At 43.3% G+C, this 16907-nt stretch overlaps 1 protein-coding gene across 1 annotated transcript; it reads left to right on the top strand.

Moving 5' to 3' along the window:
* Positions 1-4363: 4363 nt before the first annotated feature.
* On the top strand, positions 4364-15608 carry LOC139530579 (uncharacterized). Its single transcript, XM_071327118.1, has 9 exons — positions 4364-4891; positions 10746-10892; positions 11212-11342; positions 11453-11589; positions 11715-11808; positions 12149-12810; positions 12962-13133; positions 13228-13355; positions 13525-15608. The coding sequence occupies exons 1-6, from the start codon at positions 4780-4782 to the stop codon at positions 12266-12268; spliced, it is 741 nt and encodes a 246-aa protein (XP_071183219.1). The 5' UTR covers positions 4364-4779; the 3' UTR covers positions 12269-12810; positions 12962-13133; positions 13228-13355; positions 13525-15608.
* Positions 15609-16907: the final 1299 nt, after the last annotated feature.

Consider the following 16907-nt stretch of genomic DNA (forward strand, 5'->3'; position numbering starts at 1 on the left):
TTTTATCATAGGTACACTTCAACTGTGAGAGACGGAATCTAAAACAAAAATTCAGAAACTCACATTGTATGATTTTTAAATAATTAATTTGCATTTTATTGCATGACATAAGTATTTGATCACCTACCAACCAGTAAGAATTCCGGCTCTCACAGACCTGTTAGTTTTTCTTTAAGAAGCCCTCCTGTTCTCCACTCATTACCTGTATTAACTGCACCTGTTTGAACTCGTTACCTGTATAAAAGACACCTGTCCACACACTCAATCAAACAGATTCCAACCTCTCCACAATGGCCAAGACCAGAGAGCTGTGTAAGGACATCAGGGATAAAATTGTAGACCTGCACAAGGCTGGGATGGGCTACAGGACAATAGGCAAGCAGCTTGGTGAGAAGGAAACAACTGTTGGCGCAATTATTAGAAAATGGAAGAAGTTCAAGATGACGGTCAATCACCCTCGGTCTGGGGCTCCATGCAAGATTTCACCTCGTGGGGCATCAATGATCATGAGGAAGGTGAGGGATCAGCCCAGAACTACACGGCAGGACCTGGTCAATGACCTGAAGAGAGCTGGGACCACAGTCTCAAAGAAAACCATTAGTAACACACTACGCCGTCATGGATTAAAATCCTGCAGCGCACGCAAGGTCCCCCTGCTTAAGCCAGTGCATGTCCAGGCCTGTCTGAAGTTTGCCAATGACCATCTGGATGATCCAGAGGAGGAATAGGAGAAGGTCATGTGGTCTGATGAGACAAAAATAGAGCTTTTTGGTCTAACTCCACTCGCCGTGTTTGGAGGAAGAAGAAGGATGAGTACAACCCCAAGAACACCATCCCAACCGTGAAGCATGGAGGTGGAAACATCATTCTTTGGGGATGCTTTTCTGCAAAGGGGACAGGACGACTGCACCGTATTGAGGGGAGGATGGATGGGGCCATGTATCGCGAGATCTTGGCCAACAACCTCCTTCCCTCAGTAAGAGCATTGAAGATGGGTCGTGGCTGGGTCTTCCAGCATGACAACGACACGAAGCACACAGCCATGGCAACTAAGGAGTGGCTCCGTAAGAAGCATCTCAAGGTCCTGGAGTGGCCTAGCCAGTCTCCAGACCTGAACCCAATAGAAAATCTTTGGAGGGAGCTGAAACTCCGTATTGCCCAGCGACAGCCCCGAAACCTGAAGGATCTGGAGAAGATCTGTAGGGAGGAGTGGGCCAAAATCCCTGCTGCAGTGTGTGCAAACCTAGTCAAGAACTACAGGAAACGTATGATCTCTGTAATTGCAAACAAAGGTTTCTGTACCAAATATTCAGTTCTGCTTTTCTGATGTATCAAATACTTATGTCATGCAATAAAATGCAAATTAATTACTTAAAAATCATACAATGTGATTTTCTGGATTTTTGTTTTAGATTCCGTCTCTCATAGTTGAAGTGTACCTATGATAAAAATTACAGACCTCTACATGCTTTGTAAGTAGGAAAACCTGCAAAATCGGCAGTGTATCAAATACTTGTTCTCCCCACTGTATAATTACCTTGAAATGAAATCACCCCAGGTGCAAGCAGAGCCCAATGTAACTTTTGCTTTAGCTTGAACTAATGTCAGGGAAGGGGTACTCAAATGAATCTATTCTAACACCATACATGAGGGCAATACACACTCAATGCTAACTTGCCAATGCATTGATTTGGACTATTCTATAAAGCACTGCTTCAGTTAGAATCATTTATTATAGCGTGCAAAGATTTTTTCTATTGCAATGTTCCGCCCAAGTACTTTCTAATTATCAAGTTGGGCTCTTACTTTCTGTTTTACATTTACATTTGCCTCTGTTGGTGAGCACTCTCCTCGTGCAGAGAGGCTATGCATACAAAGGTGCTGAGACCTATTTGGGTTGCTTCAATTTGCGAAGAGGAAGACTTCCCAACCCAGTCTCATGAGCTGTATGCTCCTCATTTCCACAGTACCATTTAGAAGGACAATCCATATGTTTTTACCCCCAGTTTGGCAGATATTGGCAACATTTTGGACCAAGTAAAGCCTGACTGACCAGTTGAGGATAAAACCAATATTTTCCTTTACTCTACTGAGTCTCTGCTTAGTCCTCAGCTAGAGGAAAGGAGTTCTAGGAATTGTCTCTACTCTTTCTCTCAACTCAGATCCATTTAATGCAATATTCAGCCTGTGTCAAGTTGAGGAAGTGATGATCGCTCTCCGAGGTCTCTGGTTCTCTGCTCTCTATATTTTAGCAACGTTCTCGACGTGTAGGCAGCTTGAGTCGACTGACACTCCTGTGATGTGTTGTGACAGTTTTATGGTTCTCTGGAGGACCCCTCTTTATTGCACGTCTTCGCTGAGTGCGGTGTACTGTAATCATCACAACTTAACCACAACCGTGGCCCTAACTAGGGTACTGACGCTGTTATGCAACACTGTGGTGGGGGGCGAAGGAGGTCACATATTTGGTTTTCAAGCAGATGCACATCAGCCTCTTTGCACTTAGGCTACCTCATCCATAACCCACACTTCCACAAAATAACTTTAGTGATCCTTACTTTCTTGATTTAATCGGGCATCGGAGGGGAGGTTTGTCACGAAATGAACTGCTGCAGGAAAGTGTATTACCCCATAAACTCCAGTTGATAACTGCCTCAACTTCAAAACCTCAAATCCCTCAACATTTAACTTTCACAAGAAACAGTCAAATCAATAACGACTTGGATCGTTGAAAGAAAGAGAAAAACACAATCTTCAACCGACAGTACTGAGTTGTGAACACTAGTGCAAGTACCAGCACATTCGACCACAGGCTTTACTAGACTTCTCTAGTCAGTTCCGTTTGATAATGCGGGCGCAGAGCCATTAAAACTAGGTCAATGACCTCACGATCAGATATTATCGTGCTAATGGTGTTTTCTAAAGCAAGAAATAGACCTCTGAAATTTTCACCTATTACTACCTGTCAGGGAAATGAGATTGAGGCTGTAATCTCATATAAATATCTTGGAATTTTAATTGATGACGGCCTCTTTTAAATTGCATATTCAACAGCTTACAAAATTTTTTAAGTTGAAGTTGGGATTTTATTTTAGGAATAAGCCCTGTTTTTATTTTGAAGCCATAAGGAGGCTAGTATCAGCTACATTTAGGCCTATACTAGACTATGGTGATATTTTATATAGGGTATGAATGCTTCCGCTCAGTTTTTGAGATCAATTGACACCCTTTACCATGGAGCATTGATATTTATTTTGAACTGCAAAACCCTTACGCACCACTGCACTTTATATACCAGGGTTGTCTGGCCTTCTCTAGTCATTCGTCGGCTCAGTCACTGGTATACTTTTATATACAACGCCATTTTGGGTTTACTACTATTTTATTTGTTCATTTTTATTCTTCATAACTGTTCCATTGTCCGAACTAAATTTGGTAAAAGGGCTTTTATGTACTCTGTGCCATCAGCTTGGAACACCTTACAAAATAGTTCTAATCTGGAAGAATTTGTCCAGATTGGTGTTCTTTAATCATTGATGAAGGATTTTGAGGCTGATTCCTTGACCTGTCAATGTTTTTAATTAGCTGTTTTATGATTTCGTTATACTCCTGTGATTTCTATGGTTTTTACTAGATTACTTGTACACAGTAAAATCTGGAGAGTTTTTTCTGGAGTTAAAATTATTTTCCTCTCAAGTAGGGAAATTAAATAGAGTGTAATTATTACCAGTGGCCGCTAGAGTGGGAGCAAAAATACAGCTTAAATTCAATTGGAGTAAAACAGCATGACCACGCCCACTGATGTTGGTTAAATTGAGATTTTGCCGCCATTTGTCCATTTGCAAGTGTCTCGTGAATGGAAAGAGTGGATAGATCGAGAGCGTGGATCGGTCGAACATCAGAAGTCATTCACAGAACCACAGAATTTCTTCATTTCTAAACTTAATTACAACTCCAGTCATTCACAGAACCACAGAATTTCCTCATTTCTAAACTTAGTTACAATTCCAGGTAAGTTCACTGGTATTTGTTAACTTTGTGTGCAAATTAAAACAGTTGAGCAACATTACAGCTAGCTAGCATTGTAGTGTAGGCTTACTGTTACTGCACGATTTGCATAGTCAGATGCCAATGTTAGCATCTAGCTAGAGCTAATTAGCTAGCTAGCTACAGTAACATTAAGTTATACCACTTTTAGTGGTTTATGGACAGTATGTACGCCTGTTGTACATTTTCAACAGAGCAGTATTAGCTATTATCAGTAGCTGGCGGACTTTACTGACTACTGCCAGCAGGTTAGACAGTGCAACATCTGTTTTACTCTGAAAAGCAAGCTGTTAGCAGACAGTTAGCGGTAGTTGGTCTGTGCTACATCTGTGTTTCACTCAAGTTTAGAGCTATTAGACAGTTTTTAGCTGCAGGTTGGTCGGTGCAGACAGGTGCATTTTACTCTGAACAGAGCTGATGGACATGAACAGAGCTGATGGACAGTTTTAGCGCAGTTTGGTTGGTGCAAACACGTGCGTTTTACTCTGAACATTAGAGCTGTTACCGGTTGACGGTTTTTGGCTGCAGTTTGGTCGGTGCAGCACCTGCGTTTGACTCTGAACTTTAGAGCTAGACAGTTTTTAGCTGCTGTTTGGTCGGTAAGACACGTGCGTTTTACTCTGAAAAGAGAGCTGTTCGTAGACAGTATTTAGCGGCAGGCAGGTCGATGCAACACGTGTTTTACTCTAAACAGAGCACTGCTCTCTTGTAATTTGTGTTAATGAGATTTAAATGAACTTTTTCTTGTCATCAAGGATGCAGGCTGTACGCGTGAAGTACAGGGATTGTCAGAAGTACATTTGTTATGAGGGGCAACTGACCTTCAAATCCTTTTTGGATTGTGGTGAGTGAAAAGTTTCAAATTTGACACAATATCCTATGGAACAACATACTTATACTGACACTGTCATGTTTTGTCTTTGATCATGTCTTGTCCCTGTGCTTCCCTCTGCTGGTCTTATTAGGTTATTTCTCTTTCTCTCTCTCTATCGTTCCGTTCATGCTCCCAGCTGTTTCTCATTCTCCCTACGACCTCATTTACTCTTTCACACCTGTCCCCTATTTTGCCCTCTGATTAGAGTCCCTATTTCTCCCTCTGTTTTCCGCTCCTGTCCTTGTCGGATTCTTGTTTGATGTTTGCTGTTCCTGTGTCCTTGTTTCGCCCTGTCGTGTTCTTTGCCTTCTTCTGATGCTGCGTGTGAGCAGGTGTCAATGTCAGCTACGGCCAGTGCCTTCCCGAAGCGACCTGCAGTCTGTGGTCGCGTCTCCAGGCGTTCCTCTCTATTGACGAGAGGATTTCAGTTTCCTGTTTTGGATTTCCATTGATTATATCCAGGAGAATCATTATTTGTTTAATACTGGAATAAAGACTCTGTTACTATTACGTCGCTTTTGGGTCCTCATTCATCAGCATAATAGAAGAATCCGACCAAGATGGACCCAGCGACTATGGATTCTCTCAACACTGCCGTCGAGTTCCAGGGAGCAATGCTCGGCAGACACGAGCAGGAATTGTTTGCTGCTCGTCATGCCGTTGAGACCCTGGCCGCTCAGGTCTCCGATCTCTCTGGACAGTTTCAGAGTCTTCGTCTCGTGCCACCAGCTACTTCCTGGTCTTCCGAGTCTCCGGAACCTAGGGTTAATAACCCACCATGTTACTCTGGGCAGCCCACTGAGTGTCGCTCCTTTCTCACCCAGTGTGATATTGTGTTCTCTCTCCAGCCCAACACGTACTCAAGAGAGAGAGCTCGGATCGCTTACGTCATATCACTCCTTACTGGTCGGGCTCGGGAGTGGGGCACAGCTATCTGGGAGGCAAGGGCTGAGTGTTCTAACGATTATCAGAACTTTAAAGAGGAGATGATACGGGTTTTTGATCGTTCAGTTTTTGGGAAGGAGGCTTCCAGGGCCCTGGCTTCCCTATGTCAAGGTGATCGATCCATAACGGATTACTCTATAGAGTTTCGCACTCTTGCTGCCTCCAGTGACTGGAACGAGCCGGCGTTGCTCGCTCGTTTTCTGGAGGGACTTCACGCTGAGGTTAAGGATGAGATTCTCTCCCGGGAGGTTCCTTCCAGCGTGGACTCTTTGATTGCACTCGCCATCCGCATAGAACGACGGATAGATCTTCGTCATCGAGCTCGTGGAGGAGAGCTCGCGTTAACGGTGCTTCCCCTCTCCGCATCTCAACCATCTCCTCCCACCGGCTCAGAGACTGAGCCCATGCAGCTGGGAGGTATTCGCATCTCGACTAAGGAGAGGGAACGGAGAATCACCAACCGCCTTTGCCTCTATTGCGGTTCTGCTGGACATTTTGTCATGTCATGTCCAGTAAAAGCCAGAGCTCATCAGTAAGCGGAGGGCTACTGGTGAGCGCTACTACTCAGGTCTCTCCATCAAGATCCTGTACTACCTTGTCGGTCCATCTACGCTGGACCGGTTCGGCTGCTTCCTGCAGTGCCTTGATAGACTCAGGGGCTGAGGGTTGTTTTATGGACGAAGCATGGGCTCGGAAACATGACATTCCTCTCAGACAGTTAGGGAAGCCCACGCCCATGTTCGCCTTAGATGGTAGTCTTCTCCCCAGTATCAGATGTGAGACACTACCTTTAACCCTCACAGTATCTGGTAACCACAGTGAGACCATTTCCTTTTTGATTTTTCGTTCACCTTTTACACCTGTTGTTTTGGGTCATCCCTGGCTAGTATGTCATAATCCTTCTATTAATTGGTCAAGTAATTCTATCCTATCTTGGAACGTTTCTTGTCATGTGAAGTGTTTAATGTCTGCTATCCCTCCTGTGTCTTCTGTCCCCTCTACTCAGGAGGAACCTGGTGATTTGACAGGAGTGCCGGAGGAATATCATGATCTGCGCACGGTCTTCAGTCGGTCCAGAGCCAGCTCCCTTCCTCCTCACCGGTCGTATGATTGTTGTATTGATCTCCTTCCGGGGACCACTCCCCCTCGGGGTAGACTATACTCTCTGTCGGCTCCCGAACGTAAGGCTCTCGAGGATTATCTGTCTGTTTCTCTCGACGCCGGTACCGTGGTGCCTTCTTCCTCTCCCGCCGGAGCGGGATTTTTCTTTGTTAAGAAGAAGGACGGTACTCTGCGCCCCTGCGTGGATTATCGAGGGCTGAATGACATAACGGTTAAGAATCGTTATCCGCTTCCCCTTATGTCGTCAGCCTTCGAGATTTTGCAGGGAGCCAGGTGCTTTACTAAGTTGGACCTTCGTAACGCTTACCATCTCGTACGCATCAGAGAGGGGGACGAGTGGAAAACGGCGTTTAACACTCCGTTAGGGCATTTTGAATACCGGGTTCTGCCGTTCGGTCTCGCTAATGCTCCAGCTGTCTTTCAGGCATTAGTTAATGATGTACTGAGAGACATGCTGAACATTTTTGTTTTCGTTTACCTTGACGATATCCTGATTTTTTCACCGTCACTCGAGATTCATGTTCAGCACGTTCGACGTGTACTCCAGCGCCTTTTAGAGAATTGTCTCTACGTGAAGGCTGAGAAGTGCGCCTTTCATGTCTCCTCTGTCACTTTTCTCGGTTCTGTTATTTCCGCTGAAGGCATTCAGATGGATCCCGCTAAGGTCCAGGCTGTCAGCGATTGGCCCGTCCCTAAGTCACGTGTCGAGTTGCAGCGCTTTCTCGGTTTCGCTAATTTCTATCGGCGTTTCATTCGTAATTTCGGTCAAGTGGCTGCCCCTCTCACAGCTCTGACTTCTGTCAAGACTTGCTTTAAGTGGTCCGGGTCCGCCCAGGGAGCTTTTGATCTCCTCAAGAAGCGTTTTACATCCGCCCCTATCCTTGTTACTCCTGACGTCACTAAACAATTCATTGTCGAGGTTGACGCTTCAGAGGTGGGCGTGGGAGCCATTCTGTCTCAGCGCTTCCAGTCTGACGATAAGGTCCATCCTTGCGCTTACTTTTCTCATCGCCTGTCGCCATCGGAACGCAACTATGATGTGGGTAACCGCGAACTGCTCGCCATCCGCTTAGCCATAGGCGAATGGCGACAGTGGTTGGAGGGGGCGACCGTCCCTTTTGTCGTTTGGACTGACCATAAGAACCTTGAGTACATCCGTTCGGCCAAACGACTTAATGCACGTCAAGCTCGTTGGGCGTTGTTTTTCGCTCGTTTCGAGTTCGTGATTTCCTATCGTCCGGGAAATAAGAACACCAAGCCTGATGCCTTATCCCGTCTCTTTAGTTCTTCTGTGGCTTCTACCGACCCCGAGGGGATTCTCCCTGAAGGGCGTGTTGTCGGGTTGACTGTCTGGGGAATTGAGAGACAGGTAAAGCAAGCACTCACTCACACTGCGTCGCCGCGCGCTTGTCCTAGTAACCTTCTGTTCGTTCCTGTCTCTACTCGTCTGGCTGTTCTTCAGTGGGCTCACTCTGCCAAGTTAGCTGGCCACCCCGGCGTTCGGGGTACGCTTGCTTCTATTCGCCAGCGGTTTTGGTGGCCTACTCAGGAGCGGGACACGCGTCGTTTCGTGGCTGCTTGTTCGGACTGCGCGCAGACTAAGTCAGGTAACTCTCCTCCTGCCGGTCGTCTCAGACCGCTTCCCATTCCTTCTCGACCATGGTCTCACATCGCCTTAGACTTTATTACCGGTCTGCCTTCGTCTGCGGGGAAGACTGTGATTCTTACGGTTATCGATAGGTTCTCTAAGGCGGCACATTTCATTCCCCTCGCTAAGCTTCCTTCCGCTAAGGAGACGGCACAAATCATCATTGAGAATGTGTTCAGAATTCATGGCCTCCCGTTAGACGCCGTTTCAGACAGAGGTCCGCAATTCACGTCACAGTTTTGGAGGGAGTTCTGTCGTTTGATTGGTGCTTCCGTCAGTCTCTCTTCCGGGTTTCATCCCCAGTCTAACGGTCAAGCAGAAAGGGCCAATCAGTCGATTGGTCGCATTTTACGCAGCCTTTCGTTTCGAAACCCTGCGTCTTGGGCAGAACAGCTCCCCTGGGCTGAGTACGCTCACAACTCGCTTCCTTCGTCTGCTACCGGGCTGTCCCCGTTTCAGAGTAGTCTTGGCTACCAGCCTCCTCTGTTTTCGTCCCAGCTCGCCGAGTCCAGCGTTCCCTCCGCTCAGGCTTTTGTCCAACGTTGTGAGCGCACCTGGAGGAGGGTCAGGTCTGCACTTTGCCGTTACAGGGCGCAGACTGTGAGAGCCGCCAATAAACGTAGGATTAAGAGTCCTAGGTATTGTCGCGGTCAGAGAGTGTGGCTTTCCACTCGTAACCTTCCCCTTACGACAGCTTCTCGCAAGTTGACTCCGCGGTTCATTGGTCCGTTCCGTGTCTCTCAGGTCGTCAATCCTGTCGCTGTGCGACTGCTTCTTCCGCAACATCTTCGTCGCGTCCACCCTGTCTTCCATGTCTCCTGTGTCAAGCCTTTTCTTCGCGCCCCCGTTCGTCTTCCCTCCCCCCCCCCCGTCCTTGTCGAGGGCGCTCCTATTTACAAGGTACGGAAGATCATGGACATGCGTTCTCGGGGACGTGGTCACCAGTACTTAGTGGATTGGGAGGGTTACGGTCCTGAGGAGAGGAGTTGGGTTCCATCTCGGGACGTGCTGGACCGTTCGTTGATTGATGATTTCCTTCGTTGCCGCCAGGGTTCCTCCTCGAGTGCGCCAGGAGGCGCTCGGTGAGTGGGGGGGTACTGTCATGTTTTGTCTTTGATCATGTCTTGTCCCTGTGCTTCCCTCTGCTGGTCTTATTAGGTTATTTCTCTTTCTCTCTCTCTATCGTTCCGTTCATGCTCCCAGCTGTTTCTCATTCTCCCTACGACCTCATTTACTCTTTCACACCTGTCCCCTATTTTGCCCTCTGATTAGAGTCCCTATTTCTCCCTCTGTTTTCCGCTCCTGTCCTTGTCGGATTCTTGTTTGATGTTTGCTGTTCCTGTGTCCTTGTTTCGCCCTGTCGTGTTCTTTGCCTTCTTCTGATGCTGCGTGTGAGCAGGTGTCAATGTCAGCTACGGCCAGTGCCTTCCCGAAGCGACCTGCAGTCTGTGGTCGCGTCTCCAGGCGTTCCTCTCTATTGACGAGAGGATTTCAGTTTCCTGTTTTGGATTTCCATTGATTATATCCAGGAGAATCATTATTTGTTTAATACTGGAATAAAGACTCTGTTACTATTACGTCGCTTTTGGGTCCTCATTCATCAGCATAACAGACACACTTTAAATATACTTACTTTATATTTACTGTCAAATTGATTGCCGATTTCCTTGCTGATAATGAATACAAAGCAAACTTGCGCCTCCCCAAATCACAAATCAGTCAAAGATTGGTTTATGTTGTTTTGGGAGTTGTCTAATTATGCTAATCTGTAGCTGCGCTCATTGTCTTTGCCGGTCATTAATGGTTTTAAAGAATAAGTGATACTAACATTTGTATGCCACTACAATCTCAGTGTTGATAGCTATCTGTGGTGTATTGCTATAATACTCAGACTGCTGTTATAATAATTCGGTATGTGGCAGTAGTTGACAGGCTGTAGACTGCATATAATTGGAATTGATTTGGAAAGGAGCACTAAGTCCGTTTTGGGGTTACAATGTTCACGTAAAGATGACCTCTTGATTTCTGTCCTCTGTTCTGTTTTTCTCTCTAAAAAATACACAACATATTTAATCAATAAGGTTGTGCAATCTTATTTTGTCTTCACAGTTGCCAATAAATTTGACATTCCAATCTTGGACTTAAAAGTCTATGATGAATCGAAGACTGAAGTTGATGAGGTGTTTGAGTTTCTTCTAAAGAAACAAGACCTTGGTGTGCTGGAGATTTGTTTACCCCAAGACCCAAATCCTGATGGTGAATTGCTTATTAGCTTAGAGCTTCACATTCATCCATACAGTCCTGGCTAGCCTAACACATGTTCGGAATATGTGAGACAAGCAGATATATCTGCTGATTTATTTTCCCATTTTGATATTTTAAAAATGATCTTTGTTTCTGTGCTCACCTCTCCCACCCCTTTTAGAACAGTAGTGGGCCTAATCAATTCAAAATGTTACATTTTTGCATTCCGCTTGTCATTAACAAAAGTCCTCTAATCATAATGGATGTTTCCTCCTAAATTGTGTTATAATTAGTGTTAATCACACCAGTTAAATGTTAACATGATTGCTAGATTTGTTGAGCTCCTCTGCAAGCAGCTCCTTATCAAAATACAGTGGAGACAACGAGGGGGACTTGGATGACACCATTATATTGCAGCATAGTGCTACAAGAGAGACAGCTGAGGATAATCGTCTATCTCATGTAAGTACTGCACATTTACAGTTTAAACAAATGCCAAACATGAAGATTGAGTGATGCATGACATCAACAGAAGTTGTGATCATGGTGTGTTTTAAATTACTCCAACTTAGATGGTTGAAGACATTCTGAAGAACAAACCTGGAGGAGAGAGGATCATGAATGAGTATGCTCGGACAAAAAGCCTAACAGATAGCAGAAGACGCGATATGGTCAAGATATTGGTTGCACAAATGACAAGTGAACATGGGTATATGTCATATACTCATTACATACCTTACCACCTAACACAATTTTTTAGCAGAAGTTGTGATTTACACATCAATACTTTTGTTTGGATCTCAAACAGTAAAGTGTGTGTGTGTGTGTGTCTAGGACAAGTCCTTCAAGGCGTGTTAACGAGGACTGCGCAAAGGGCATCATTGCCTTGTTCCCATACCTGGCCGATCCTAGGAGCAAGTTTGGTTATGTAAGTACATTAAAAACTAAGTCTAACCTTTTTAACTCTCTGGGAGTCTTACACCTTACAATTTGTCCAGAATGTCAATATTTAATTGTTTTACTGTTGGGTGCTGTTTTTATTTAAACTATAGATCTGTTAACATGTTTGTATGCCCACCATCTCTGCCATCTCTCCTAAGCTCAACTCTGGTGGTATAAAAGCCGTTAAGTTCTGCACTGCGAGGGTCAGACCTGTTGAATGAGCAAATGTTCATCTATGGGCGCGGCGCATCTATAGTTTTAAGGATAAAAATTAATATGAAGATATTTTAACCTGCTCACTCAAAGTGAATTATACTTTACTTTAGGAGCATTATTACAATGCAGAAGATGGGAGTGGATATCTAGCATGGAGACTGAAATTTGTTCAAAGGGAAGCATCAGAGGGACGACAGAAGGCCATGCGTCAGTCACTGACATGCAAGTGATTTTGATTGTAGTTAGTCTCATTCATGACACATGACCAGAGAATAATTGTGTGAACATCTGTATAAGCAAGTGTTTCTTAGTCTCTTACTCTTTTAGTATTTCTTAGTATCAATTCTGTTTCTGAGTCAAGTAAATCCTACTTTTCATCTGGTGACATAACTGCATGCATGGCCATCCTTGCAGAGTTTCCGAGCATTGTTTTTTATATCTTATGACACAATATTGTATACTTGTATAGAGCGGACAAACCCAGCAATCTGTAAAAGTTTCACCATGTTACAGGTGGTCCAAAAGCTGATAGACTCCTTCAGAGAGGAAACCTGTCCAACAACAGAAAGCAGAAACAACAGAAAGCAGAAACAACAGTGTTGTGAGGCCGTTACACTGATGAAGGATATGGCTGAGGAAGCAATTGTAAAGGAGAAGATGAAGCAGACGTTCACCTATCGCCAAAAGATGGTTCATGACCGAGTGAAGTCCTCTGAAATATTATTATATTATATTCACAGCTTTTCCAAGATTCCAAGACATAGCAGGAATGGTATGTGGATCTTCGACTGCCTTGCCTTGAAACTGTCAGGACAATTGTTTTCTGTTCTACAACAGTCTGATTAGGACTGTGATATATTACATGATAGTGCCACACCATAATGTTTACTGTTCTGTCTTGACTTATTCCATCTTGTCTGCAGATTGAGCAAGATTTTAGGCTGATGTTTGGTGATGCAACCTCCGCAAAGTTCCTGGAGAAGTGGCCTACTCTCTACAAGCAGAAAGTCATTGACCAAAGCCGTGGCCTCACACAGACAGGCAACCTGCAAGACCTGGTTCAAAATGCTGAATCCACAAGAGAAGTGAAAAATGGTATGCTGGAATAAAATGATTATACCAATGAAAGGGAGCGTTGTTTTTGAAAGCAAAATGGAATGTAACTTTCAGTGAAAATGTGTACTTTCAGGATGGGACAGTGACATGTCCTCCATTTTGGTCCTTGTCCACCTTCTTCCACCGTCACCTCTTGGCCGCAAGAGACCAGGAAAAATCTCAGCCAGACACGCCAGTGACCACATTGTGAAGTTTATCAAGGTGAGGTTACAGTTGACTGTTCTGTCCCCATTCCTAATCCTATAAACTACTTTTAAGAATATGGACAAATCATGGTAAGATCATGTGTAGCTGTAATTTACATTTTCACAAACTGTTTGCGAACCGTGATTCATTTTAATAGCACACTAATTAAGTTATTGTGTCACAGACTGGGACCAGCATCCAGGGGCATCTGGAGAGCGTCATGGAAAGCTTTCAACCCTATCTGCTTGCTGTGGGGACCCAGAGGAGTGCGATTCACAAGTACTTCATTGTGATTGACAAACATGCAATACCTTGTAAGTCACCAGACTCTCTTGCCTGTTTTGATGAGCTTTTCAAAGCTAATTTTGTCTTTGGTACCTCGTACAACCAGGATCTGGTAAATGTGTACAAATTCTTGCAAACCACAATTTATGAAATTGATGTTGATACCACTAAGTTTAATCCTAGGGTTGCAGAGTTGCGGGCTCGGATGCTGCATTGAGTTGCTAAAAGTTTTGAAGTTGCAAAGGGTTAAAACACAGCATAGGAAATAACCTTTTTAATTTCACACGTCATCTAAAATGTTGTGTTTTGCTTGCGAATGCCCCCAGGCAAATGCTAATCCCTTGACACAACACTTGAAGTTGGTCCACGGACTTTGTCCAGGAAAGACACTTGGTCTTAAATGCGGTCAGGCTGGTTGTTCACGTTTATGGTACTTTTTCTGGGTTCAGAAAGCATCTTTATAAAGCACATGAACCCTGTTCTGATCATGGTGAAGGCCCCTCTACAGCTGAATATGTAGCAGTAAGTAATTTTGATGACTTGCCATCAACAAGTTCCCCTTCTGATTCCGTCCTTGTCAATAAGACTCTTGTAGACAGCTGCGCTGCAACCATAGCTGAGCTTAAAGTGGCAGGTGTAGGTGAAACCACCATTAACTCTGGTCATTTCCATGGAAGAGATAGTTGATGATATTCAAGCTAAAGAATCTGAAGAAGTGTCTGTCTATACAGGAGCCTATTAAAAGTGACATTGAGTGTAAAATTCATCAGTGTTTTGAAAAAATGTCATCCTTTTGGTGTATTAAATTCTGAAAGTAAGAAGGCAGTATTTTACAGAAAAGTGGGGAAGGGTAGACCCAGTTGAACACGTTCTTGGTACAAGATTTGATGCACAACGCAATCGGACTACTGGAGGCTATGATCAAATTGTTACTGATAAATTTGTTTACATCCCAATGTTGAAACCATTGCAGTTTATTTACAAACACCCTAATATGAAGGGGATGATGGAGACTGATTGTAGTTCAAGAGAACTTTATGACTTACGTGATGGAGATCTGTTCAAGAGCCATGTTCTATTTTCAAAACAGAAGCATGCAATTCAGATACAGCTTTTCTATGATTTTGAAACTGCAAATCCTCTTGGATCAAAACGGGGAATTATGGTCACCTTGTATGATCAACCAGTGTATGGAACTATTGACCAAGTTACAGGTGACAACCTTGGTCTTCACTGTTTATTTGGTTTTGTTGAATCATTCAGTGCCAGATATTGTTGCTGCTTTTAGTCTTGCTGAGAAAGTGGACTTTCAGACTGAATTTGATGAAGATTCACCCAAGATAGTTATGCGAACTCGAGCACTTCATGCATAACACTGTCAAAAAAAGAGACAAATCCCAGTCTTCCCTCTGCGATGGGTGTTAAACGTTCTTGCATTCTAAAACTCCTTGCAGTACTTCAATACATCTGAAAACGTATCTGTCGATATTATGCATGATATCTTGAAGGGAGTGGCACAATATGAAAATAAACTGCTAATACTGCACTTGATAAACAAGTACACAACATCAAATGACAGACAGGAGAATAAAGAGCTGTAACTATGGTTACATGGAGCAAAACAACAAACCTCCTGCAGTGGAGTTAGGAGAGGACTCTAATGACTTGGGGTTAAATGATATCCAGTCCTGGTGTTTACTTCTCAATCTACCACTTATCTTTGGAGACTTAGTTTGTCCAAATGATCTACACTGGTATTTACTGTTGCTGTTGCTTCAGATAGTAAACATTGTATTTTCTCCAATGATATCAAAGTGTATTACAACTTTTTTCGAGACACTTAATCGCAGAACACCACAGGTTATTCAAGCAAAAAATAGGCTGCTACCGAAGCATCATTTTATGGTGCAATACCCCACATGTATGCTTAAAATTGGACCAGTTTTACATAGCTGGTGCAGGCGCTACGAAGCAAAGCATAATTTCAAAAAAAAACTTAAACTTAAAAAAAAACTAAACATTGGTAAAAAAAACACAAGTCAAATAGCATACAGTTGGCAGACATTTGACACCAACAGAGTCATGATCGGTTCAGGTAAAATGTTATTTTTAAATGTGGTGGACTGGGACTGTAAGATGGCTGAGACTGAGGTACCAATTGACACCACGGTTTTAAATGTTAAATGTGCCAAACACCATGGAAATATGTATCGTTTAGTTTGTCTTAAAGTCCATTGTGAGATGCCAGTTTTCAGAAAATCCACCATGTTACAGATGAGAGGTTACTTTTGCCCTACAAACTGTGTCTTGAAGAACATTTGAATGCATATAGAGTTGGGTGTGCAACAGAGGGACCGTATCTAGTTGTTAAAGAGCTTTTCTGTCGCAAAGCACTTGATATACAAGATGTCTTACAGTTGTGGTGATTCAAGTTTGTTTGTTCCATACTGTTTCACGTGACTCCAAAAAACGGCACAGTAAGCTCTTTTAAAACCAATATGTATTGTATTGCAATATTGGCTTTTTTATTTACTTTTAATAAAGGGGGGGACAGATGCCAAAATGTCATTTTACAGAGGCCAGTTTTATTTTATCATCAGTGTTTTTGATATGTGAGATGCCAGTTTCACAAAATCCTCCATGTCATTGTTAGATGTATTGAATTGCAATATTGAGCTTTTTTATGTACATGTATTTAAAGTGAACAGAGGCCAACATTTAATTTCAGTCCACAATTTTATTTTATCATCAGTATTTTGATATATGCATTGCAAATAAAGAATAAAGTGCTTTGTTAAATACTGACTTCTGATTTATTGACGTTAAGTTTAGTTGTACAAACGCTACTCTTGACTGATGATATTCAATTCTATATTGAGTGAATTGGCAGTAGTTGTTTCCATGTTAAGCTTAATAGAATAAATTACAGTTTGCAGAGTTAAATATAAACACTGAATAGAGTAGAAATAACTCTGAAAATTGAACTCTGCAACAAGAGTACTCTATTTAGACTGGGATGAAATGTTGTCTTTTGTAGAGTATAATTGTATTCAATTTGAGTCAAATTTACTCATAAATGTACTGTGTAGTGTTTCATATCTGTCTGTAATTGTGTAATGACTTGGTGCTGCTTTTCTTGGCCAGGACGCTCTTGAAAAAGAGATTTCAAATCTCAATGAGCCCTTCCTGGTTAAATAAAACAATTGTGATTCTCACGATTTTATATATATATTACGAGTTGATGTTCCAAACATATTGCTATGTATGTATGCTGCAGAGAGA

The sequence above is a fragment of the Salvelinus alpinus genome, chromosome 9 (genome assembly GCF_045679555.1).
Source record: "Salvelinus alpinus chromosome 9, SLU_Salpinus.1, whole genome shotgun sequence".
In the NCBI taxonomy this organism is placed as follows: domain Eukaryota; kingdom Metazoa; phylum Chordata; class Actinopteri; order Salmoniformes; family Salmonidae; genus Salvelinus; species Salvelinus alpinus.

Excerpts from the sequence above, each read along its gene's own strand:
- LOC139530579 (XM_071327118.1), top strand. The coding sequence starts at position 4,780 with ATGAACTTTTTCTTGTCATCAAGGATGCAGGCTGTACGCGTGAAGTAC. Across the intron at positions 10,893-11,211 it reads CCAAGACCCAAATCCTGATG|ATTTGTTGAGCTCCTCTGCA; the intron begins GTGAATTGCTTA and ends CATGATTGCTAG. Across the intron at positions 11,809-12,148 it reads CTAGGAGCAAGTTTGGTTAT|GAGCATTATTACAATGCAGA; the intron begins GTAAGTACATTA and ends ACTTTACTTTAG.